Genomic DNA, 27,981 nt, shown 5'->3' on the forward strand with positions numbered 1-27,981 from the left:
ATATGCCGATGGACAAGGAAGGTACAGAAATAGTCTTCTACGGCTTTCTAAGTCTTGCACTACCCCTCCAATCTCCACGCTATCCCAATGCGCCAATCCAGGAAGTCACGGATACCGGTGTTACTAATCATGTCTTTGGTCTGACCCTGCCGGGGATCGAACCCACGACCTACCGATCAAGAAGCCGGACGCTTCACCACTATGCTATATTGTCGGTTTTCGCTATCTTGACCCTATCTTGTACATGGCTAAGTCATATGTCCAACGGTCTAACCCGAATCTATGAATATACCGTTATCTTGTAATTGCGATTACATGGAAACTTATTTCTGTAACTTAATGTTATTTTTATTTATTTTTGATCGCACTTTTTGCGAGGGTGGTAGTCCCCATATTAAAACCAATATATGTGTTACTTAATCGCCCACTGCGCGACGATAAATTTCATGTAGGTTACTTATTGTGGGCTTACTTCAAATTTCCGGACATTAGGGCATATTTTAGAAATTTCTCTCGGATGCAGCTTTACAGTGAAATTCCGGACATGTCCAGGAAATCCCGGACGTTTGGCAACCCTATAGTATAGTATGAGTATAATCAACGACCCGATTTCAGTAGTAGTAGTAGTAGAGATGATGGAATGAAAGTTTAAAACTTTGTAACCACAATGTTTCGCGCGATTAGCGAACGATTGTTTCTGCAAATTGGTCGTATCAACGACAGCACGTCTACGCATTAGATGCAAGTATACACGCGCTGAACATTCTCGCGCATGTTGTCGACTTGTGCCAGTGACCTTCACAAACTAGTTGTAAGCTTTATAACAACACAACCGATTCGATCGTAATAACATCTTCTAATCGGATTTCATTCTGCGTAATCGACCGAGAAACAACATCGGCAAAGGACCCACCAACTCGCAAGCAGACGGCAGTAAAAATTGTAAACAAAGCTTCCTGATATAGTTAAATGTTGATCGCGCATTGTGGCCAAGGAAAGCACTGTTCACTTTTAGGCTTAGACACCACTTGCGCGGATCAGATGTTGATTAGGAGCCCATACACAAACCTTCAACATTTTGGTAGGAATTGCGGAGTCGACCTTGGTCGGACTCGCACTCGAAACTCATGTGTGTTTTACCAGTGGAACGCACCACTAAGCCGTATCTCGCCACTTCACTAGACTTGCTACCGACTAAACGGCATTTCTTTATTTGTGCCTTCCAACATGGAGATTTGAAAGGCTGAGATAAAAGCCTCATAATCCAGGGATAGCAGCGACTGTATGTATTTTAGCTCGCTTCCCTAATATTTGCTATTATTCGCGTTTATCGGTTCTGTTATTTCTTTCGCCAATCGAATCTACAGCTTTCTAAGCCACGCTACGCATACCCGCGTGCTCGGATGATTTTTGTTATGCCATGGATTAAACTAATTTCGAATGCTGGATTGCTTGGATGCTGCGATCCCATTTTCTTCATTCTGTCGACTCAAATGGAAATGTTGATGTTCCGACTTCCCGCTGTTCCACCTGTAACGATATAACTTTGTTTTTAATTTATTTATGACGCGAGACTCAACTTAGTATAGCATGGATTTTGTACTCCGTCAAAGCAGCTGACAAGATGATCCGCGGGGCCATTAAGGATCGTATCGCTGTACCATGTGTTATATTTTGATTGCCATTCTGCATGTTGGTGTGCATTGATTTACAACTATCATATTACACGTATTAACACCTTTTATCGCTTATTTACGTAATCTAGTTTTAGCACTGCGAAGTTCGACAGATTTTTGCTGAAGCGTTTGCATGCGGGGGCCATTTTCAGCTTGGTAGTAGACAAAAACAATTGACTCGCTGGCTGTAGTTTTCGCGCCCCTGTAAGTTCGGTATCTTATTTTATCCATTCTTAGCATAAAATAAATATAAGGCTATGATTGCGCGATGCAGGCGCATTTACGATCTGCTGATAACTCCACAAAGCTGCAGTATGCCGACACGCATACAGTAGGTCATGTATCATAGAAGGCGAACATGAAAATCAAGAAAACCGTGATTTTAACTAATCCTAGTATTGTTAACCACGAATTTTCATACCATTCTATGATTTGGTTCCCATGAAAACCGAACTACGACAAGCCTAATAATCGGGTAGGCTGTTACTTTCGTTTAATAGTGTCGCACGCTCGATTTCAAAGTCTATTATTGCAAATAGAGTAACAATTAACGACGAAATCAGCGCTATGAGCTCGTGCGCAGCATCGTAATTGCTCGTTCATCGCGCACAACTCCTTCAAAGTCAATAACACAGGACTGGTATCTACTACAGGCACCTTTGGTATTTTTTCACTTGTACAATTCCTTTCATCTGGTTCCAAACAACTTCGCAAAATCCTTCAGACATTATCATCACCGGTGCAGACAATCACAGAGGAGCTTCACAGATGCAAAGTGTCAACGCCACCAGCGATCAACCAAAATAAAAGACTTTTGTCTCCTTAATTACAACCAAACTTCTGCCCATGTCGAGAACATTACCAAGTTAATTCTAATGACTGACACACATGAATGACGACATTGGTGTTCACTATGTTCGTGAATTTGATGCTATAGTGTACTACCGCTAATAAAAACCGAGACAACCATATCGAGTTCAATTAATCGTGGTCATCATTTACTCACTACCAGGCGATATTTTGTTTCACACCCAAAACGTCGCGAGTGATAGCAGATTGCACATTTTATTTGACGAGATGAGGGAAAATGCGACTATTTATTACTTGTTGTTCGTGAGACATGTAACCATCATAATACTCATCGAATCCTTATGTTGTGACTTCATGTTATTGAAACGTCAGAATAAGGTGCTATAGATCGAAAATCATCTTGAGATTTTGCTGTATCCAATACCTGGAGATTCAGTCACAGCGACTTCGCAGAAATGTGTTGGAACAGAACCGATCTTGTTAGCGGGAAACCTCAAGTATTTACGGTAAGCGTGTAATCTATTGTGGAAATAAATTAATACGAGCCGTCCAAATTTTATGCTTCGGCACCAGAAACATGCCTGTGGCGAATTTCGGCAGCCGCTAACCCGACTTTCGGCTCCAAACTATATCTCCGGCGAAAATCCACCGGTCAGGTGCGTGCGATTCTCCACGGTGCCGTCGGAATAAATTGTTTTCACCCGATTTTACGGCTGCGATGCGTCACCAGAATTCCGTGACGTCCTGACACGCGCGCGCTTTGATCGGCAAAGACCCGGCATGGCGATTGGCACCGGACTCTGATTGCTTTCCAATTCGCAGATCATCGCGAGAACCATTATAACCCGCGACAGCGGGAACATCGACGGGGGATCAGAACAATTTGCTTATAACGGCTATTGTATGTACTGCAATTGTCGACGCGCGCACAATAGACCGCGCATTACGCGTGATAGTCACTGTTATCAAATTCACATTAAAACAACACCTGAGACTACTAACAGTCAAATCATATATGAAAGGCTGTAGTTTGCAACATGTGCGCAGGTATGGGAGGAAATGGACGGGAGAAGAACCACAAAATAGTGTTAAGGTACATTTTCTCAAAACCAATAAGATAAAGAGCTGTACAATTACATAATTTTGAGAATAATATTTTACTTCGAATGCGACATAGCAAGGACTTTCATCACATCGCTTTCGTACTTTTCTCAGTATTAATTGCTTGGTATATGAATATAATGGTTTTGAGTGTAATATGGACGATTCATCTTTTGTGTTCCCTTATAATATGCTGCTGAAGTGATATAGACTGAAATGCCAAACTTTTGCTCCAATATTTACCATTTACGGGTTTAACTACGGAATATTGGCAAATCCATAATGAACACTCGTGTAGTACTAATACATGCATGCCGGCGGCACGCATTCTCGTCTCGGCAATTTGCTGTGGATAATCCAGATAAAATAGCAGGATTACAAACAATAGGGTCGCGAAGCGGGGCGTAAATCCAAACAAATGCGATAATCTGACTCTTGAACGACCCAGGTACATCGAGCGCGCTAAATTCAGATGTTAATACCGCATTCCCGACACGCAGGAGGCCGGGGTTGTGGGAAGAACGGTACCTTCGCGTGGAATTGCCTCAGTCGCATCGCGTCACCCTTACTAAACCAAAACAGTAAACACTGCCTTTTCTCAGAGCGCAGACCCGTGTTGGGTGATAGTACACACTTGAAACGTAAACTACACCTAACTGTAGCAAAATCGCTTTTCAATGTCACAAGAATACCCACGCTCATACACATGCACGTCGCGCGCGTCTCAAAGCCTGCAATCACGAATGGCACTCAAGTACAGTTTCTACACATAATAGTAAAACCTAGAATAAGTTTAGTGATATCAATCACGGATCTGACTATTACGCATTGAGGTAAGGCCTATAATTGGTTTCGAAAGTACATGAACGCCAAGTTTTCCACGCATGGATATTTACTGTGGAATTTGTGGATCGTTTCAAATTGCAAAAAGCATGTACGCGACGAAAGCAAAATGGAGAATCGCGCCCTGAAGATAAACAGCTCCAGTCATTGCTTGTAAGGTGACGCATTGCGACAAATACCGTCGAAATGTATATTGCGTAGTTACTACTAAGACAAGGCCATGGTCTATTTATTTAAACCAGCGTAAATAGTACGTACTCATGAGCACGATTGTTAAATATCACCCAGATTTTCCAGAACGCAGAAGACATTTCCATAATCTCGCACAACTTCGACCCACATTATGTTCACCTGTAACGGATGTAATGACTGTGAATCCAAGGTATGCCAACGGATACATGCGGAAGATACGATGATGACGTGGATCTATACGGAAGGGGGCAGGAGGATGATATAGTGGTCAAGTATCATGACGCTCGCATTATTACAATCATCAGTAGGCCTACCATAACAAATGCTTTTATATACGAGTCATATGGGAACAGTGGCCAGTGCAACTCGAAGCAACCCTATTCGAAAAGCATTGTATTGAAAATGCATGACACATTTACCAGTGACTTAAAAAATGCCTGCAATATCATGGAGCAAATTCCATATCGCTCGGACCCATCGGCGCATGGGAAAAAGTCTGTTGTGGCGTGACCAACAAGGTGTATATATAGAGTTGGTCGGATGAGGTCTCACTAGAAGTAGCTATTGTAAGGAATCAGTAGGAGTCGGATACGCTCGAATCCAGCTGCAATACTCCACACCGCCCATCTCTGCCGGCATCAAATGTGAATCGGACATTTTTCCTAAGATATAAATCATTTCAAAGTTTTGATACTGAAATTTTCCTTAGATTAATGCCGGTGGTAGACGATTGAAAATCCTCTCGTTACACGGCAGAGAAAAAATGCCCCGTGAGAACTCTTCCGTTCTGTTATATATGGCGACCGATGGCCGACGCATCTGTAGAGGATTTTTACCTGTACATGTTTAGCAAACATGGCTTACAACATCAAGTGTGGATTGAATTAGACGAGATTAAAGAGACCTCCACAACGCAACTTTACGTTCGGAATGTGCATTTTTGGATTATATTTGGTAGATAAGTTTGGCAACAGATAAATATGTTCTCTCGCATGCAGGAACTGCGAAGTCAGGCCAATCCAATCGCATTCAGTGGCAGAATAGCGCAAAACGGATAATATCAGTGTAATGATCTCAATCATTAATAACGACAAATCGGACGTTACGGACTCTAATCGCGCGTAATGATCGCACAGTATGTATAGACAGCGAAACGATTATTCTTCTTTGGCAGAAAATATCTAATCTAACACTGTAGGGAAAAGTATATTTAAATTTGACTACGGGACTGCAGTCCTAGTAAATAGAACAGGATAACCGAAAACAGGCCTGGGATATTGCCGAGAAATCATCAACACAGCACCCGCCGGGAACGCTCTACAAAGCCGACGGCCCTCTCGACGACTGACAGCTGATAAGAGTGAATGTGCGGAAGCTTGCGAACTAATGACAATTTCTGGACCGCTAAATTTTATCGAAAAGTGTCCATCACCGCAGCTTGGAGATGCATCAATGTTGCAAGATATTGAATCAACTCAGCCTCATCTTACTATGGAGTACGATTACGACAACGCATTGTTCGTGGCTGTGAGTAATATTGCGTTTTATGCCTGACCTTGTTTATGATTGTTGCAATAAGTATCGCCCGCTTTCATGTGGTAAGATCGCCCAAGTATCTTTTCGCTTTTGGTCGCACAAACTGCGGATCGCACGACTTACTTGTCTTATTGTCAACTCAATTATCATAGCTATGACCCTCGAATCTCAAGGGTAGGCCTACTCACTTAGCGCGGTGTCATAAGAGCTATATCCGTACTCTTTTGAGAGCATTGCCAAACGCAATACATTAGCATTCGAAGTTTTAACCCACGACAAGACAGCGGTAATGTGTACTGAAGTTGCAAGGATTAGCGACTACAAGATCTTTGTCGATGACGGCGCGAACTCTTGATCGCAGTGTGTGTTATTCCACAATGATGTTCTTGCATTTCAAATACTAGTTTACCACTACACCGCTACTTTCCTGCCACCAATTATTACAGGCGTTATAGACTAGCGAGATACATTATTATTATTATTATCGCGTAGCGCGTCGCAACTCATACTGGTGAGTCTAATGACATTCTCCCTGGAGAATGTTTTAAATATAGCACAAAGGTTTGCGCTGGAGCATCGGTCGTTGCGGGCTGTTGTTTTTTATTCCTTGCCAGACACACGCTTGTTCGCGGCCCTACTTAAACTTGTTACAGAGTCCAGTCGGTACTTGGTGGATATTTTGTTAAACAACTCATTGAACGAACTGGTGTTTTCTCATTGTCTCTCCTTTATTTTGATTGCGAATTCGCGGAGATAAATACCGGGACACTTTCACATTGCAAACGCGTACGGTTACTTGTTTTTGTCGCTCGTGTTTGGAAGGATTTTACGATTGGATACTGTCTTCACGCCGTATTCCATCGTTGGTATTTTTGTCTACCATATCCCGGTTTTTCGGGTCATTTGGTCCCGGTGTCAACACCACGTCAAGGTTGACTAATCCCCGATATAAGCGTTGCAGAAACAGGATACCGCACGCAAAATCCACGCGCTCTAGAACGTTTAATTCCTCTCTAAGCGTTTAAATCCACAGTGATACCAAACTACAATTAACCACTTAGGTAAGGAATTACTATTTCGTGGCCCCATCTGAAATCTTATTTCAAATAGAAGTCAATGATTGTTGGGTGCGGTCGAGCGACAATATGATTCCCTAATTGACACGGATAATGCAAGCCACACCTATACGTCAAAAGTAATTCTTCTCGCCCTACATGCCCAACTTAGTTGGTACGACCTAACAATATGGTCATACCCAATCGTGGGTAACAATTCTTGACATGCATTCTTAAGCACTTATGTCGAGAAATGTTTACTCAGAGACAGATTAGTACACATTTACTATCAAGGTATCTGAGTAGGCTATAAACATGGGGTTGATTTCGTGACAGACAGTTAACGCGCGTTGTCCGTGATATAACGCTTGATAATATCTCAAACGAAATAAATCACGGTCACGAAGCGAGCGTGGAAATATGTCCAATGTCCATTGTCCATTGCCTGCCTATTAAACTCGCCTTTCGGTAATTGTTTTGTAGCAATTCATGCCAAACGTGATTTGTCCAATGAGCCTACTTTATTAGGTGTTTGTCTTAACATAGAAAACAAACATTTAACAGGTCATAGACTTTCACTGTCTTGCTAGTAGTTGGTTATTTGATCAAAATCAAGGAGTACACGAGGTGCGTGTGTACAACCAGCTCGGTTGACGATAATCAGGCGCCGGCTTACTATTTGGAATAATGATAGGAATTCAGGGTTTCATTAAAAGTTCAAAGTCCGAGGACATCGCCTGCCGGGTCCTATTCCTGCGACGAACTCGCGTGCCACGGAGTGCAATGTTACGAAATGTCGCAGCCGTTTACGATAACTTAGCCGGGTTCGAAAATACACCGTCCATTGTTACTTTTAGTTTTTTTTTGTAAGCAAAAATGCTAGTTTGAAATCCGACACTGGATTACAATAAGTCCATTCGCGCGATAATCTTGATATAAACGAATGATTGAAAAGAAACCGATGCCACACGATATGCTCCTCGAAGTCTTCCGGAATTAAGACGGCGAGAAAAATCAGACCTAAGCTTTTAACCCCTTGTCAAATAAACGTGCGTGACGACACGCAAATCGTGTGGGACACGGTCTGAATGCAGATTGCAGAACCATAGGAAACAGCGCGCCTTGGAACTCCTGCATCCTTGTTTCCACTTTCGCACGGCATTGCCGGGCTCCGCGTGGCATTCGTGGTGAATGACTCCTCTTAACGCATGCACCGTTGAGTCTGAGAGAAATTGTACGTTTGCGATGTCTACTTGTTGCGGTTGAACTCGATGTAAGTACCCGATATACCTGGAAGATACATATCATAACTAACGCGTCGCCACTCGACATTGCCGGCTAATACTTTATGATGTTCTGGAATACGTGATCCTGGGCCGATTAACTGCAACATAATTAATATTTAGCGGCAGATTTTTTGATAAATTGTGTAGAAACAGTTTATAACAGTTGTATTTTGTGGTGATATTGATACTTTTAACGTGAAATGTTGATTTGTGGTTTAATATCTCGATCGTTGTATATGCCATAAATAGCTCGCAACTCAGTTAAGTCGACAGACCCATGAACCATATCAAAACTGTAGATAACGGCCGTTCGCATAGTGGCATAGATGCGTTTTCTAACAGCTACAAATTTACATGTTTGGCCACTCAGAGAAAATCGATTCAACGTAGAAATCACTCGTTTCGGTGAAGCGACAATTGCGAACCGCGTTATTCGCACAAGCCCGCGGACAATGTAACATATATGTCTTATAAGAACATGTCAAAGCCGACAAACAAAAAGCTGTCAATTTTCGAACAAAGTGGCGAGGCTCATTACAAGATAATTAGACCAATCAAGTGCTCTAACATCACCGCAAGACGTACGCAAGTCTCGGGCGTACTACGAACGGCGTCGTGTTCGGCTACAAGTACACCATTCCGCTCTTCGTAGCGCGAACAGCTGATGATGGCAAATTCTCGCTTGCGCTTGAGATTTTAGTGGCGTGCAGCGTGAGAAGATACATCGTACGCGTGATGGAATACAATTTTCCACTTCAACGCCAATTTAATACAGCAGACATAGTCATAAAATTCTCGTTTATTAGTGAAACGTCTTGTGACGGAGCGTAGGTGCAGGAGACAAATGAAACTTGGAGTATATATTTTCTTTTGCCAAAACTCGACCCACTCCGGAAGAGAGTAAGACATTTCAAATAAAATAGATCTGTTCTCAGTGGTATAGCCGGGGTGGGGTGAAAGGTATGAATGTCCGCTCCATGATTTCGACGCGAGTATTATCACGTCATTCGTTATGTTCACTACGCAACGTCTTCTTTTTAATTCAGCCCCCTCCAGTTTTCGTTCCTGCTACCCTTGTAACTGTCATGGCGCTTCATAACACAATTATGCGCGTTCATATCCACAAATCCGGCACAGTACAGTAATTTATTTTTCGTTGTTAAAATTGCCGTGTTATGCAATAGGCTGAACAGGGCATCTGTCTTCCCGGACATTCGCAGTGATCACTGGACCAGCTAATCTGATAGCATGAAAGTTATCATGATGCATAGCAGGCCGCTTCAAGAGGTAAAGTCCCGGGGTTGGTAGATATTGAAATGTGGCATATACGGTGGGGCATCAGTGGCTATGCCTATTAATGTTTAATATTGAAAATACGCTTTTGGCCTTCTGATAGCCTGCTTCTGCAGGATATGCCAGCGCTAAATGACATGCAGTAGGAACACTTTCAATTTCCAGTGTCAACAGACCACTGGTTATTTGCGTTTGTTGCACCGGGAGACCAACTCCCAACCGGTTTTGTCGTTTCATTGTGTGCTTAGCTTATCTAGAACATTTTCGCGCAGTCTTCTCAAATGACATTGGCAAATATGAAGATATGTTTTAAGCAACAGATAGGTTTTGTAAACAATACACACTGTGTAATGTAACTTGCGTGGTGGGAACTATACTGCGTCGGCACTTATCGTTGCGTATTCCCCGGGCAGTGGGCACATCGATCAATCAATTATCCTCTTTATTTTCAAGATTATATCCCGAAATTGGCACTATATACCGAGCATGGGCTTATTGGACTGTCATAACTCGTGTGAATTCCACACATTTAGTTGAACCTCAGTCCGAGCGCCTTGCTTTATCGATATTGATGACAATATAATAGTTAGCGCACCCGAGAAATCATGAGTCACGCGGTGTATGATTATGACTATGTGGTTTTCGCTTTGGGGGAGATTGTATCTTTCTCATTACCAGCGTTGGCCAAGGGTGAAGAAAGGGCCAACTTTACAAATCAAATCCTAGGTTTCTCATCGGTGACATCAAAAATATTCCATCTTTTCATTTCTCAATTTGTCCCATTTAGTATCCACCTAAAGAGATTACCGCAGTGCGTCAATATCCAGATATACATATCAAACAACCCCATGTCGCTGCGGGGGTATGCGACCACCCTTTCCCGTGCAGACTAATTTACCTAACAAGCTTTTTCATGCTGTTGAATCATAGCATTAGCGGGTAATTTATTCTATATTATAATCCTCATTACAAGGTAGTCATGCCTACAATTTGACTACACTATAAAGGGACAGTATACGCCGGAAAGCAGATTTTTAGGGTGAGCGAATTTCCAGTGAAAGTTTTCGGGAATCAAACGCAGGACACGGGGGTTTTGTGTTGTTGGTTCCATCGTAACGTCCGCTGTATTGCGAAGTTAACATTTCTGGACATTTAATCATAACGTCTTGCATAGTTTTTTGTTTTTAATGCCGCTTCTCTCCGTGACGTAAGCTCTCAATTGAGCCTGAATATCGTAGGTTCCGTAGGTATTTTCTTGCATCCGAATACCCACATTCGCACTCTTCACTTCAAAATAGCGGAGATATTTGAAGATCTAACTATATCTATGGTTCATTAACTCATTGTCGACATTAAACAATAATATACGCATAACGCCATTTTGCAATATCACATTTGTACTTCTAGATTTGGATGCAAACCTAGATTTTTCCAGCACAGTCGTTACATTTCCGGAAGGTCGTACGTAACTTCAAAGTTTTTATTACTATTTACGATAACGGTGGTAGTATTTGCTTTCTGCCATTATGCCCACACATGAAAGGGTTCATCCTATATGCCTACAAGTTTCAAGGGATTTTCTATGATGACAGAAAGGATAAAATCTAATGAGAAAGTAGCATGTATCGAGCTCGTAGGCCAGATATTCGAAAATCTACTGAAAAGTAACCAGCGCCAAGATCGAACTTTTGTTGATAACGCGCAACGCATAAATTCCTTGTTGAAAGATTACAAAACTGCATTCGGCTATACGACTGAATCACTAAGATTTTCGATTCACATCGCAATGTGAAGTGCAGCCATTAATTGTTGCGTTGCATATGACACACAAGCATCAGCGTCAGTCACCATATCAGTAATTAAATATCAGCGCCATGCACTGACGATCGTATCCGATGTTGGATCAGCTCTATGATACTGGGTTTGTGCTACTACCACTTTGGCATAAATGTTCTGGTAATTTGAATATAGGACATTTTCATGGATACTATCTAATACAACATATCGGTGATGTTCAACTTCATGTCACCCCAATTTGTTTCGGATTAGTGCATAGCTCAACACGAACAGATCACGCTCAATCCTCGCCAATTAATTATATTTCTTGTTGAGATGAAACAGCAAGATTGATTAATTAATGAATTCAAAATACACACATTGAATTCAAAGATCAAATTCACTTTTGCGTTAGCATTATCGTGGCTTGTCATTCTTATAACGGAATCTTCAGTCGGATTACTTCTCGCTTCGGGAGATAATTTAAATGTTGCCGGAGAATGTGTTTCGGTAAGCTGCGTAATGACAACGTCAACGTGAGAAAGAGGGAGAGAGAGAGAGAGAGCTCTTGCAATGTACGAAATTCTTCAGTGAAAATATTTTTAAATTTCGATAATGATTGACATTGTAGAAAATCTTTTTGTATTTTTAACGTTGTACTTTCATTTCCTATCTTAAAATTACCAATCTCTCTATTAAAGTTACGAGGTACAGTCTGAATGTTACAGTATCCGAAGGTAATATACATTACATACACTCTCTCAATTCACATTCACATCCATACGATATAATAAGCTTTACATGACAGTCCCTTTAAATCAGAATTTCAGCAACTTCAAGATAAACCCCAGCCGCATAACATAACATATCTTCGCGCACAATAAGATAATATTTTCATCTTGCGAGACCGCAAAGGTTCGGCCGCACACCCACGAGGTCGTTACTCCTGCTTGTAAAACATTATCGTTTTTATTGACAATCAGATTTGAGCGTACTGAAATATCTGGAATTTTACATTCGTGTCGTATTACCGGGTCTTTTCTCTAGTATTTCAGATCAAAAGCTTCTGTTTGTCAATGGCAAATATCTCAAAACGATTGCGAACAAATCCGTTTGATCTACCGAATCTGTCTGGATTACGCTGAATACATGCAGTTTACTGCTCAGCTCACAATCATATGTATCGTCACGTAAAACAAAGTCAATAACCAAGGTCTGGTACACGTCACGCCTTCAAACAACAGCCAGACAAAACCTTGTCTTTCAAGTCGGAGTAAGCTGTGAGATCGACTCGTGCATGCATATTCCACTATTGCTAATTTCCAAAGATATGCAAAAGTTTCGTAACTTTCCATGAAGCACCGACACGACGATATCAAGATGACTACAAGATAATGGTCAATTTATATGACACCCCCGATGGCTCGTGACATCACAAGGAACGATGACGCATTGTGTAAAATCTATAATTTTCGGCTGTTTGGACTATTATAACTAAGTGAAAATTACTATATTTGATGACCTTATACAGGCCGGCAGAAGAGATATAGTGAGTGAAATTGCTGTCTAGTGTCTATAATTCTGACTACACATCGTATTTAGTAGGCCTACTTGATAATTAGATTAGATAAGAACTCGTGGTACGCGACACAAATACTTTCAAGTGGCGAAAACATTTCAATGGTTGGATCAGTAACCGGCTAATTTTTGGAAAAATGTTTGCCAGAGTAGAAAATGTATTGCACTATTTTAGTTGTGTAATACATAAGACGTTGGCCAAGTGGTCACACTAAATAATATAGCCACCGTTGTATAATAAAAAATATACTATTGCGGATACTTCTCTATCAAAATTCTTCACTAACATGTTCGTGATGATATCCGGATGCATGACATCCAGTTGTTACACAAGGGTAATCGCGATAAAAAGTTTGATGCTAGATTTGTGACGGGGCGGTATCGCAGCATGAATTGTACTACGAATCGATTGAGATAGATGGAACCGTTGTGGTGTAGCGACATATCCGATCCGTCAGAATGACATCGTTGATTTGTGACCATTATCATGCTAGACTGGATGAGATAGATCCACGGCCCATATTTCAGTTATTAAACTCAATCCATCATCCAACAATGCCGGCAGCATCGCGCCTAAAACTGGTAATCCGAGATATTCGAAAAATTTCCGACCGCCACGCGTTTTTAGATTGCGCATTTCTAACCACATGAGATCGCGGAGATGATTATCGGCTCTCTTTTTGAAGTTTGTATATTTATTTAGCAAGATCTGTAGTCCAAACACACTGTCTCGCGACCTGTGGCGCGTTCCATTACAGGCACTCACTCCATTTGGCAAACCGCTCGGGAAGCGAGAGTCTGTGGTACCGCTACAGGTACATGATTTATTACACGATTGTTATTTTTATTTGAGATCAGACAGAATTTTTTTCGTTATCAGCAATACGAACCTGTGAATTTCGCAAGCGTAACACTATTACGCGTCGCTATACATGAACGGGGGCGTTTCTCCGGCTAAAAACAGATTAGGAAAGGTTAATTTATGGCACCATCAACTACTGTATCAACTTCGGTGTGCGATTTATGCAGATTTGTAACATTCTACAGTACACCGATCACCCTTATCATATCGCTGTTCTATTGGACCCAGTCACGCGGTTTATTATCACTTTAACATCTATAAATATAATATGTTCAGCACCGAACAGCTCCGTTTACATTGATACGGTTTGCTATAATTTATTTTAAACGATTGACAAACAACGAAATTGTAATTACGAATTCCCGCAACCGCAGAATGTAACAACGCATTCGGTGGCTTCGCCGCCGCCGCCTCCAGGACAATGTGTGACGAATCCATTAGGTGCACACCTGTATTATTTAGACAAACTCCGCTACGGACGCGTTAAGACTTCGAGTTTTATTGAAACTGCATTCCGGGAGGTAGGAAAATCTACATAAACAAAAGTAGCTTCGATTTAGCGGCTGGTTACGTTACCTCACACCACGATACAAACGCGAGTTCCAACAGCTGTGTGTGACAATACGAAACAGGTTACCAAAGCTATCTTCCCAATGAATTAAAAACTGAAACGTTATAGTACCACATGCTTAACTCCCGCGTTGCTTTTAATAGCAGGCTTATACCTTTTCAAGGTCAGGCACGTCAACAAAGGTTAAGTCAAACTATATTGTCCGCGATGATTCGGTAACGCGTTTGTCAGGTACTTGAACGTAAAGCAACGAGTAAAGACCACTCCAAAGCCAACTGGTCAGCCTTGTTTCGCCATTAAATTAGGACGCTACGATTGCATTGATAGGCATCTCATTGTATGGATAATATATTCAATTACAAGTCATTGGTTATGAAGTCAAGTCTTTCAAACTGGGTTCAGACCCCTTCAGAGCCATCAACATACTTCTCAAATTCTCACCTATTGGTGATGTCTACAATTCTTGCAGTCGGTGCAGTCAGTATTGGTACTGAAGTAGAAGTTTAAATAACGCCGTAAATTTCTACTGAACTACAAGTAGAAGTAGCAATTTGCAATACATGTCACAACTATTTCAAGTGGAAGTACAAGATGGAAGGTTTAAAATTACTCGAGAAAGTAGTTTCGAAATGTAGATTTGGATGAGAGGTCGCAGATAATAGGAGTTGGCGACTGAAATTGCAAGCATATCAGTCAGCGGCGCGATAGGTCGATTGTGCCTTCTCTCATCAGCAGGCACCCATTTATTAAATACGCCTTGTGGTCAACCCCTTCTTTATAATCAGTTGTGTTATTATCTTAAATTCGAGTAGTGCTTGTCGCCACTGCAGTCCTCTCGCAGAACACGGACTATAATCCGCCGAGGTCGACTCCGAAATTCCTACCTAGGTGTTGGAGGTTTGTCTAGGCTCCTCCTCGCCATCGTATCCGTTTAGGCGGTGTCTTATAAAAAGCCCAGAAGTTGGCCGTGCTACAAGTCGGCAGCTACGGAATGTAAATGAAGAAATTGGCCTGGTGTAAAGGAGCAATGACCATAGTAGTCGACAAACACCACGAATACCACAAACAACAACAACACGGACTAAGTCACCAATAGTTAGAGTAGGCCTATATGTATTTTAGACGAGATTATTACAAGCTATTACGATTTCTTCAATTGCTACGGATGATGGTCAATGTAATACATGTCGATACCCGTAAGATGTGACATTAATGTGATGCTTCACCTCAGTGGCACGGTAGTGCTGGACTTTCTGTTTAGTCAAGTACAAGGTCGGTAGTCAGGTGCTGCCTCGCTATGCCGAGGATGCTGTTAAATAAAGGCATGATATCGAGAGATATGCTAAAAATGCTATGGTACGGAACAGCTGTGTAAATGCAAACACATCATTTTCACCCTTTACGTCCTACCTCTGGAATATATTTAGCTAGAAGTATCATATCGCGGCAGAACGGCGTGCGTCATATATTTGTGAAGACTCGCTTCTTTTATCTAAAATATTTCTGTCTTGTTGACATTTTGATAACCCAACCTATCTACATGTACTTCGACAGCGGTCGTTTCGATACATAGTCATCGGTAATGCAGTTTCTCTCTTCGGCATATCCACGCATTACGTATAAGAGCGGAATTCGTAAGGTTAATATCAGGAGACCGCCCGTCCATGTGCCCATTAAAAGGCATTCTAAAATACTAACTTCAAAGTGTCAGAGCGTCGATAGAATTATCAATTGAGTTTTTAATACGTGGTTTTAATATGATTCCTGGCGAAGTGATTCATTGTGTGGTGTACCAGCTGTTGTATACTTGTTTACTTCGTAGTGCGTGTACCGCGGGCTCGATATCACACACCGGAAACAGTAGCATGACTCCCACATATGATCGCTGACGTCTAACAATAAATTACAACAACGTCAACAACATTGCACACCCCATGGCGCGCTCCAGGATCCCTTGCTTTGGAATATTGGGGAAATTTTGCTTCTATATCCATTTTGATTAATTCATTGTCAAGCCGTTAGACTTTCGAGGTTCTCTCGGGTCGTATGAAACAGCCTGGCAGGCCACGGGTTTGACACCCCTGTACTAAAAAGATACTTTCAATAGAAAACTGACGCCATGATCATGGTTTCCTTGCGTAGTCGCAATCAAACATTTAGGAGACATTTTCGCATCAGTTGTCAATAACGATGCCGGGACTTAGTATATCGCGGCTATTTCATGATTGCATAGTATGTGCCGAACATCTGAAAAGCATTGTTTATGTTTGGTAACTGTATTAAGTAATTTTGAACATTTTCCAGAGCGTTCGGAAGGTTCAGGGGATTGCAGAAGGCTATCGGACCGAGGATGTGTGATCAACTATCGCTGGTTCCAAAGCAGAAAGCCATGTGCCTAGAGTATGAATCGAATGAATATGTATATATCGCATTATGTTTACTGACCCGCCACGCCTATTCGTGCTACAGGGACCCGATTGTAATGGACAGCGTTGCCGATGGTGCTTTCCACGGTATCCAAGAATGCCAGCATCAGTTTAAAAACGAACGATGGAATTGCTCAACGATAGTGAAAGGGCAAACCGTTTTTGGGAAAGTAATAAACCAAGGTGATATATCTTCGAATTCGACTTACCCATAAGCGTATCCTGATAAAATCCGACACTCTTATCTACTCCCTAATGCAACAAAATATCTATCATAATAAATGCTCAAACGTCAAATTAAACATACTTGAATTATATTATTGCGTGAAATATACTCTCCGTTTGGATATGTAGCTAATTCGTAAAGACAACAATGTGCAATCTGTAGCTTCGCCCGCAGTGTCTCAATTTAAAGCGCGAGAATCCGGTTTCCAGGAAGTTGCCACACATATCTATTATTACAAGTTCATTTTGTAAAGCGCGCGGCATTGCTGTTGACTAAACTGTGTATTACTACTGGTCGGTGCGCAATTTTTATGATACAGCAACGGCAATAAACACTCCTATCAGCAATTTCTTGACACAGCCGTAATGCACCCATTGGCTTTGAAATTCGACAATGCACAACCCTGCCGAGCATCTCTATCGCGTGAATGTGTACACTCAGAACATGTACTATACAGTATACACATGTCCTTGTCCATTGTGCATATTACTTTCGAATTTGCTATGACAAGTGGAGAAAAGTAATTTTCGGCCAACTCTCACCGCAAGCACTGCCGAAACAGGATAAACTAAACCTGATCGTTCGTTTCATGTTTCGTCATGTAAAGGGACAGATCAACATGATCATAATCATCCATCAGAGGCGTATTGGTATAATTTAAGTGCTGGTACATACTACATATGCCGATGGAGTTAAAACGGTGTTGACATTTTTAAATCATTTCCAAAACAAGTAATTTGTCATTGAAGCGACCCGCCATGCTGTGTCAGCTGTGAAACATCTCCGATAGGATGTTGACATATTGAGACTCAAGTTCTTGTTGTTTATTGTTGAGGGTTATTGTTTGTGGTATTCATGGTGTTTGTCGACTACAATGGTCATTTGCACCAGGCCGATATTCCTTTGTTTTTTATTCTTCCGTAGCTGCCGACTTGTAACATGGCCTACTTCTTGGCTTTTTAACACGCCGTTTACGCGGATGATATGGCGAGGTGAAGCATGAAGAAACCTCTAACCAGGCCCGTAACTGCCGCACCCCAAAGCACTAAGGAGGCCGAAAATTATTTCGTGAATTAGTATATATTATAGAGTATTTTTGGAAACTTTATGCAACTTTTTCAAATTTTTTCGCGCCGGGCGCGATTTCATGTTGCCAATTATCTTTATTTTTGGGTACTCTTTCCACAAGAAAAAGATTTGTTGAAATGGGCATATAAAGTAGGCAATGTATCATGCGACTCCAAGAAGTGTGCCAGAACGATAGGCAGCGAGAAAACCTTGGCCGAAAAGGACTGCCCTAATGCTGACCAAAAACTTCGTTATATATACAAAATACTGTCTTGGCAATCTCACAAGACAAATACCGTGCCGCAGGGAAAAATTATATGCCAGTGAATAAATACGAATTTGAAATCGGGTGCCTTTTTAGTTTCGTAGCCTACGTTATGGCGATTCTATATTTTTGATATAGCAGACAGGAGGTCAATACCATCATGTTAAGGAGTCATACCAACGAGCCCTACAGTTTCCAAGACACCTCACTCAGCTCTACCGGTGAATCTGATCACGTGAGCAGAGAAGATAAGAAGTTGATAGCAATATATGTGCAATTCCCGTTCTTATTGACCGATTTTATCATAAATTTTCGAAAATTTTCGCGCTTCGCGCTGGCTCACTAAGCAGTATACAATTCATTTCGCGGCAAAAGCGAACAAGGTGATGGGGGGTAGGTTTATCATCCTATGGGAGCCCCAGACCCAAGAGTTTTTGCGGGGCCTGACGAAGTGCTCTTTCATTCCTACAACTGGTATCCGCACGAAGATGTTTGATTAACACACCTCACTCAGCTCTACCTTTAAATCTGATGACGTGAGCTGAGAGAGGATAAAAATTGATAGCGACATATATGCAATTCCCGATCATATTGACCTATTGAGTCATGAATTATAGAAAATTTTCGCGCTTCGCGCATTTACGCAAGAAAAGCTGACCCACTAAACGGCCATCAATGCGGAGGATAAGTAATTAGCGGTAATAAGCGAACAGCCTGAGGAGCCCCCCAGATCTTCGGTTCATCAACATATGGGGGGCCCAAGACCAACGTTTTGGGGAGGGGCGAAGTGCTGTTACGACCCTGCCTCCAACACTTAGGTAGGAATTCTGGAGTCGACCTCGGTCGGACTCGACGCATTGTTGATGGTGTTTCGACCTCTATGATCATTGATCATATTATACCAGGTCGTTATGATTCTTGAGCTGCCGATTTGTAGCATGATCCAGCTTAGTTCTTGCTACATACCCGCCGCTTATACTGATCGGATGGGGATGACACAAGTATTCCCACGCTAATAACCAAACACCTAGTTCCTAATTACAAGCCACATCGGCGTGATAATGCTCGTATGGACAGCAGGTAATTGGCAACGGCACGTGCAAGTGTCATCTATTAAATTGCCACATTGCCTTTGAACGCACGCATCACATCTTCCGCTATACGATACCCATCGCCGATATCTTACCGCAGCAACGACATTACTGCCATTGTTCCTCGGTTAATAATTGGATAATATCGTCGATTTTGAGCCGTAATAATACATTGTCAGTCACATGACTCAATATGCCTTGCGTGGATGCCACAATAGTTGGGACTGCCGTCAAAATATATGACACCAAAAGACGTTTTCGGAGACACTATCGCAAATTAAGACATCTCCACAAGGACTCTCAAACGGAACATTGTCCAAGTCGTTTCCATAATAACTGCTGGAATTACGAATGTATGCGTCACTTACCAGTTACCATATCTATTTATAGACCGCGGTATATTATAAGTCTCTTTACGAGTCATGCATGCTTTTTCCCGCAGTCTCGCACAGCTGCGTAGCCTATAGCCCAAATCGCCAGGGCCCTTCTCAAATTAGCGTCCACAAATTGTGTCAGGGTTTCATTTCTCTTCGTCTGTAACGATGCAACGTTACTTAGAAATTTTGCACCGTTCAAATCTGGCTGCACAGTGCACCTGCAGTCTGCACACGTATAGCCGCATACCCCGATTTGCGATCAGTATGCGAAGGCTACTGTAAGTTGCGGATCACATGCCGAAATCGGTGTGAATCATATTTGGTTCATGCGTACAACCACGATCATTATTTCGTAACAGAAAATCTATGTACTACTACCACAATGAACTTTTATTCATTGTCCCTTGAAATGTCGTTGCAAATTCGATCGCAGTACAACAGACTGCTGATAAAAGTAACCCTCACTGAATTCCAAAACTCAAGCCCCCTTTTACTCTATCAGGAAGCAGAGAGGCTTCGTTTGTCCACGCCATCACGACCGCTGGAGTCATGCACGCCGTTACCAGAGCGTGCAGTAGAGGCGATATCAACTCCTGCTCGTGTAACAACAATAAATACGGTCCCGGAAATGACGAGCAAGGTATGGAATTTTTTGACCGGTGTTCGGACGTTTGTTGCAAAATCCTGGTCTTTTATAAGCGGGTTGTCAAAATCTGGAATGTATTCAGCTACATTGTCGTGTACGTTTTTCTAGGAGCCTTCGCGTGGGGAGGGTGCAGCGATGATATCGGTAACGGCACATACTTCATACGGCAATTCGTAGACGCCAGCGAAAGCGATGTACACGATGCACGAGCGCAGATGAACCTACACAATAACAGAGCTGGAACACGGGTGCGTTTTGAAATTGATTACGAAATTCGTCAATGTCTCTATTCATTTCATTCAATACGGTAAATCTCAATGACAAACGACGGCGATCCCTACGATAAACTGTTCGACTGGTTGTACAATTTTCTGCTATTGAAGATATTTGTAGTTAGAGTTGCATTTAAAACAAACGGTGTTTTAAACAAAAACAAAGGCCTGTTAAAAAAAAACTGTGTTTTTTCAAGTTGTAAAATTATGCCATAATTGTGTAAATACTTTTCAAAAACATGTTGTATGAGCCTACGGACGATCACCTCCCGATAGAACCGGCCTTTACGATAATGGGATGGTTGGAACGCTCAGAATAGTCGGTTCAACAGCTATAGCACGTAGATATTTCGCCAAGGGACCTATATTTACCCTGTATTTTCAATTGTCAGTGTCAATCCAATATGACGTCACAACTGAATATTCATGGCGTCATGGCTTGATAAAATGCTTTGAACAAGGGCCTTGTTTTAAACATGCTTGTTTTAAGTTGATTTTTATTTTAAATGCAACCCTATTTGTAGTACCCGTTTCGAAGTTATAATTCAAACCAGTGTTCAACCCGTTCAATCAGTGGTCAACCCGTGCGGTATTTTTCGAAATGTCTTACATCATCAACGTAATCGCCTAATCACTTCTGATATAATAAAACCATGGGGTTGCTAATCTGGCTCAAGATATGAAAAAGGTTAGAAACCACTGCTTTAGTCTGTAGTGCAGGGGTATCAACTATTCCAATGCATCGTACATCTGATATAAGAGACTCTTACCGCATTTAGCAATGAAATATCTTCTACCCCGATATAGAGTATATGTCAAATACGAAACGAAAATTAATCGAACAGCAACGTAAACAGACGTGTGGACCTGTGACTATACTTCTTTGTGGATGGTGACGATAATCCAAATTCACTGGCGTGTAATCAGCCTGTCAATATACCTGTGACATTACTAATGTTTGGCAGTCGTATGGAAAACTCGTTTTGCATCATTGGTACCTCGTTCGTATCACGAAATAATGCCAAAATTGTTATGAGAAAAACAATGGCAAACTCCACAACGAAATGTGGACGTGTACACTTTACTCTTGGTATGCTTGTTGTTCGTATTATTGTAAAAGAGGATAATACACATTTCTAAGATTAGAATTTCGTTGCGACGGTTCCAATAAGAAATTATAAGACAGCCATTTCTAAGATTACAAACTATCAGTGAACGGTCAAGTGGCCCCCACAATAATTAGCAAACCGCATTTGGCCCTTTGGCCCAAAAGGTTGGATACCCCTGATCTAAACCACCGTCGCTTAGCTTTTAGAAAACTCAAAGAAGAAATGCCGTGTATTTTTAATTTTCAAGTTCGTTGCTAATAACTTGCCAGACAATCCTGCGTGCACACTGCACACGTCAATCAAGTACATTGCGCGAGCGGCTATAAGATCACGCCTGCGCAACGCGCTCTATCGTAATTGAGATCTTTTCGCGTATTACTCTATTGTTTCTGGTCGCCGATAAGCGTAATTTCAGTCAGTTTACAACAGATGTTTGCTCAATCGATTTTGAAAGATCCGGTGATATGCTTCGATTTTCCAATTACTGAACCGGAAAATTTCGCTGAAACCCGACAAGCCCCGAATCGCGATCCTATCATCGAATTAGTTCGCTCTATACGTTCTCACTGTCAATACCACAAGACAGGGGTCATTCAAGCCGTTTGTATATAGTTTATTCTGCGGTTGGCCAGGAGTATAAGAAATTCACCCGGCATTGTATGAATCTACGAATACGTTCAAATTAACGAAAATTGATGGTTCCTAATCATCTGCATGTGCTCATTAGAACACCCGGTTCTTGTATGCTAAAATCTACGAGTTTTCTTTCAACGGACAAATCTACGAATTTCCTCTTAACGGAAAAATCTTTACTAGTAGATATCACAAACTCGTAAGAAAGAGATCAAAAAATCCTTGTACAGCAGACTATATATAACAAGAATCAATCATCAGATGTATTGTTGACAAAACAGATACTCCAAAGTGTCTGAACGTTTCTCTCGCACTATATAGTTAAATATATATAGTTATAAGCGATAAATATGTGCATGGTTGCTATCTAGCAACGCCGTAATTGGAAGATGCAAAAAGCTGCTAAATCGAATTACCCGAGTCATAGTTGTACCGATGGTGACGTCACAAACAAATTCGTGTGACAAAAGTGACATCAAAATATCCTAAATTGTTCACAAGTGTTCCTATTTTCCCTTGAAACTCCGCATTATCCGAAGAATAATCTTGTTCCAACACGTTGCTTGAGCTACGATTTTCAATTGCTCATGAGTTTGTGTATGTATGCATTAACTTATGTACATCGTCTCTCATTCCAGGCAGTGAAACGATTTGTGAAGCGACAATGTCAGTGTCACGGAAAAACAGCTTCTTGCACCTTAAGAACTTGCTGGGAGTCTCTCGGTGACTTTAGGGAGACGGGAGATTATTTAAAAGAACGATACGACAACGCAGTCAGGGTAACCGTCACCCAAAACGGACCCAAAGCTACCGTCGCATCGGCGGACGGAGGAAATCAACCATCCAAAAACGATCTTGTTTACCTCGAAAATTCGCCAAACTACTGCAATCGCAACAGCGTGATCGGTGAGCAACTGAGCATAGTTGAACTGTTGCCAGCCTAGTCTCGTAACCTATATTATACTATTTTAATGAGAGAGAGAGAGAGAGATATGGTATTCTTTTTCGCCTGCACCATCGAGATGCCTTGACGACGGAGATGCGATACGGCCTTTATAGTAAGGTCATCTAGTCTGCACCCCCGGTTTTTTCTCCTCCATGCTATCCGTGATTGCTGAGCGCCTAGCAGGATAGCCGCGGATACCAATTTTCGAGTCTTTGGTCTGACCCGGCCGGGGATCGAACCCACGACCTACCGATAGAGAAGCCGGACGCACAACCATTACACTATCTCGCTCGTCTATCTGATTCGTCTTGCTAACTGTTTCCGGTACCTCGCAGCATGTAACTGACTTGATGACCTCTCGAATCGTCCAGATGCACTCTGATGCTGCATTATGTACTTTAAGATTCCTTTGTATTTTTGTACTGCTTGTTGATAAATATAAACTCAATTCGTTCTCCTGTTGTATAGGTACTTTCGGTACAGCGGGACGGGAATGCAACGCTACATCGAACGGGAGCGATGGATGCGATAAGTTGTGTTGCGGTCGTGGGTACGCAACGAAGAAAGTAAAGAAAATTGAGCAGCATATGTGTGAATTTCACTGGTGCTGCGAAGTTAGATGCAAAGAACGAGAACAGGTTGGTGAATGTTTTGGCAACAGTTGTCTCAAATATGGACCTTTTCTTGTATCATACTCATTATCCTGTTATTACAATAGCAGCTGGCCATGTTGATTGGTTTCTTCTAGGCTAGTGCTGTGATAAGTAAGTAGGTAAGTAGGTTGGCATCATTTAACTATTATACCTCGATGCAACCCTACAGCAAGGACTAAATAGTTTGGTAAATGTGCGCTGAAACAGGATCTTCTAAAAATTGAGTTGTCAATATTGCGATGTCGCATTCGGCACGTGAAGTATAGGCGAAGCCCAGCAGCTATACCTTGCTTTGATTTGAGAGTTTTACGGCCACGTGCTGGCATCACTTTTAGTTGATGAGACGTAACTAACTTTCTCTTCTGAACCACAGATCATGGATGTTCATACTTGTAATGGAGAAGACGAATTTGACGTAGCGGAAAATCCAAGTGTCTCGTCTACTGAACGAATACCCACGGCCGCTTCTGCTACCAAAGCTGCAAGGGGTCGCCGACGGGGTAAAAAAGCGCGAAGAAAGAAGCCAAGGGGAAGGAAAAGAAAAAATAGGGACGGAAAAAAGCGGAAAGGAAAGAAGAGAAACAGGAGAGAGATTTCATATCACGTCTCAACGAACATCCGAAATACAAGACTTTTATCGCGGCGGGTTGATTTGAAAAATAGTCACCATAAACGCTTTGGGGCGGGCACGCGGAACAGGTGACGCACACAACGTTATCAGTACTGCCAATGTCGGCGATACCTAACGACGGTATTCAAGACCGGAGAGAAATGCCCATGCGGCATTCCAACTTACGCATCGACAGATAGCATGTCCAGCCGAGGACCCAAACGCATGCACTAAGCTTACAATGAGCAGCAGAAACACAGGGCTGAAACAAGCTTTGCGTTTCAAGATCTTAACGCTGCATGGCCTCTCTTCTCAACTAAACTATTGAGTAATTGCGGGGCACAATCCGTCTTGGACTCATATTGGGTCAGATGGCGCACGCTATACAGTTGTGAATCACCAATGAATCATGGCGGCCGCAATATATATTTCTGTATAATTGAAAATCTATACCGCTGTTCCGACCTTCACGAGTAAACACACGCTTTAGCGGTATATCCCCTTGGGACAACGTGTCTTGCTCGAGTTCGAAAAGTCCATGTGACATCTGACCCCATTTATCCAATATCTAGCTAGTAATGCCTTCAAGATAAAATGCGATAGCTGACGTCTCGCCGTGAATATACCGATCGACGGTAATGCGACAATGCAAAAGTTGTTTTTGACGATGACCACACAGTCGCGTAGTAATTGACTGTGAGTGTATGTATATTGTAGATCTGGCCGTTTCTACTGGCGCGCAACCTTTAAATCATCTTACTGACATACGCTCCAAGTCAAACACTTTAGAACTAATCCAATTACAACTGTAGATCTCGTGAGTAGAGGTCAAAAACAAGTAAACCAAACCAGGTCGCTCTTGAGACAGGACCACAGGCGATTTTGTAGACGTTTCTTTGACTCAAGCCTATTCAGCGGGTCAACGACTAGTCACCTCATACTAACCAAAGTTCAAATCATCTTATGCACTGTTACATGTCTTTATGTTCCTACTGGTTTGGATGGAGATCGAAATTTCTTGACTATACTTTCTATATTTTGATTCTATCTCTGAAATCGATTTCCACTCACCTATTTGTTTCCGTATTGTTACAGAAATATGATCTGATCATTTTCTGCCTCTTCTTTTTGCATTTTAAAACATCTTTTTATAGTGTTTTTTTCTACTCAGTGTTTTATCGTGTGCGAATAAATAATTTATTACAAAATTTTCCCATTTTGAAATTGGTTACCTTTTCGAATGTTGTAAGTCTGCTATACGCTATAAAATCGAACTTGAAGAAGGCAAGTTTCCACGCGTTGCCAGTTCGACCAAGGTCGACTGATGGATTTCTACGAAAGTGTTGGGGGTTAAAATACGCTCCTACTCGCCATCCTTTCGGAAAGCTTGGACATGTAGAGTTGTAGGTGTGAATGACCTATTAGTCGCAACACTATCAATACTTAAAACAACGAGAAATTGGTGAACCATGCAAGAGGAAGCTGAACTGATTGTGTGACAAACGATCCACGTGAAATAGTATTCTCATCGCTGTGTTGCACCAACCCACTATAGATTGTACCTAAATCATCATGGGATAACTATATCAGGGGTTTGGATTATGAATCCATAGAGCAGTGCTTTTCAACCTGCAGGATGGTATGCACTTGTGTGGAGGAAAAATTCGCAGTGCGGATGACAAACGTGGTGCGGATGAGGCTGATGAGAATTCGGATACGTGTGGATGTAGATCGTAAATAATTTGCATTTTTTTGGCGTGGAATAATTCAATTAAATCTAATAGGAAATTCAAGTGCAGTGGCTCCATAACTTTTGTTGTTGCGACGCAATTGTAAAAACTTGTTGACTTATGACGCATCATTAATCGAAGCTTTTACAATCCCTTTGTCTTGCACTAAGAGTAATAAATACCATCATTACAGACTCACATTTGCATGTTACTGTAGCATGAAGCAAATTTTCTCCTTTCAGCGCTTCTTAAAGTATTGGCCACAAAGGGTATAATCTTGGGTCACCACGACACTGGGGGTCTGTCAATATGCAATATTGGCAAAATTTGTTGCAACAAGATTTATTCGCGCGATTTCCTCTGAATAGATATTACACCTAGGTCATTGTGTTGGGTACAGTAACCAAAACGCGAGAAGCGCAGAAATATGGCTTGGTCATGAAGATTTACCGACCTTTGTATTACAAAAATGCAGTACAAATGTGACCCACATAGGAAGATAATGCACCACGATTTAAAATCCTACGCGTCGCTCATGCTTCTTAGAACTGTATTGTGTGTAACTAGTGGTTTGCGCCTTCTCTATTTCTAAAGCGCCCGTAAATGAGCAGCATACTGACATTTGAAATGCATTCATGTCGATGAGTGAGACTTGGGTCTTGAGATGAAATAAAACTCAGATTTGGGTCGCGGTCAAAAAGTGTAAGAACCACTGGAGCGTAACTGATGGTACATTGCAACATTGCAACATTGCGACATAATGATTTCAGAGTTTACTGTGGGGTCAAGAATAATGCAAAGTTTCTGCGACAGTTTGTTTGTTTGTTTGTTTTATTGACGTAATTGGCACTTGTAAACACTTCGGTCATTCGCGCCCGCACAGTAAATTTCATAAGGTATTTCTTCGCTTTTTTTCTCTTGCGTGATTTTCCTGGTCGTTTGCTGCCTTCTTTCAGGAGTTCGGCTCTCTCTTCCTCTGGGCTTTTCAAGGCGCTGTAATCACAACGGCATCGGCGATGAGGAGCCCAGATAAACCTCCGACACATCGAGACATGGCAGAGCCGAGACTCGAACCAGCAACCTTTGGTGTCGAGGCGGCAGTGTTTCACTAACTGCGCCACTCGCTTCCCCTGCTGCGATAGTAATATTGTTCCTTTCTCAACGCTACTCGCAATGTCGGAACAAGATAAACGTAATTGTGCAGTGCACAGGACATCGTTGGCTAATCTGGTTGTGATATACCGTCAATTATTTGGTGACGTGATCAGTGAAAATAGGGCAGGGCATCATCGCTCCCCAGTATGCGCCTAACGCCTGCGCCTAGCCGCCTGGAGCGATATGCATCATCTC

The 27,981-nt window shown here is 41.9% G+C and overlaps 1 protein-coding gene across 1 annotated transcript; it reads left to right on the forward strand.

The window, feature by feature from the left end:
• The first annotated feature begins 5,346 nt into the window (after positions 1-5,346).
• Positions 5,347-26,109, forward strand: LOC145457927 (protein Wnt-2b-A-like). The gene is made up of 8 exons (XM_080336221.1): positions 5,347-6,149; positions 16,884-16,979; positions 17,049-17,188; positions 20,535-20,672; positions 20,787-20,926; positions 23,331-23,598; positions 24,107-24,276; positions 24,665-26,109. Exons 1-8 carry the CDS (start codon positions 6,067-6,069, stop codon positions 24,992-24,994), a joined length of 1,365 nt encoding a protein of 454 aa, XP_080192347.1. The 5' UTR covers positions 5,347-6,066; the 3' UTR covers positions 24,995-26,109.
• Positions 26,110-27,981: the final 1,872 nt, after the last annotated feature.

Source organism: Botryllus schlosseri, chromosome 15 (genome assembly GCF_051294905.1).
Source record: "Botryllus schlosseri isolate E-star chromosome 15, Bs_hap1, whole genome shotgun sequence".
In the NCBI taxonomy this organism is placed as follows: domain Eukaryota; kingdom Metazoa; phylum Chordata; class Ascidiacea; order Stolidobranchia; family Styelidae; genus Botryllus; species Botryllus schlosseri.

What these genes read in the sequence shown, in the direction of transcription:
- LOC145457927 (XM_080336221.1), top strand. Translation starts at nt 6,067, where the DNA reads ATGCATCAATGTTGCAAGATATTGAATCAACTCAGCCTCATCTTACTA. An exon ending in TGGGAAAGTAATAAACCAAG is followed by an intron (nt 17,189 to 20,534) that starts GTGATATATCTT and finishes TTACTCTATCAG; the next exon opens with GAAGCAGAGAGGCTTCGTTT. An exon ending in ATAACAGAGCTGGAACACGG is followed by an intron (nt 20,927 to 23,330) that starts GTGCGTTTTGAA and finishes CTCTCATTCCAG; the next exon opens with GCAGTGAAACGATTTGTGAA.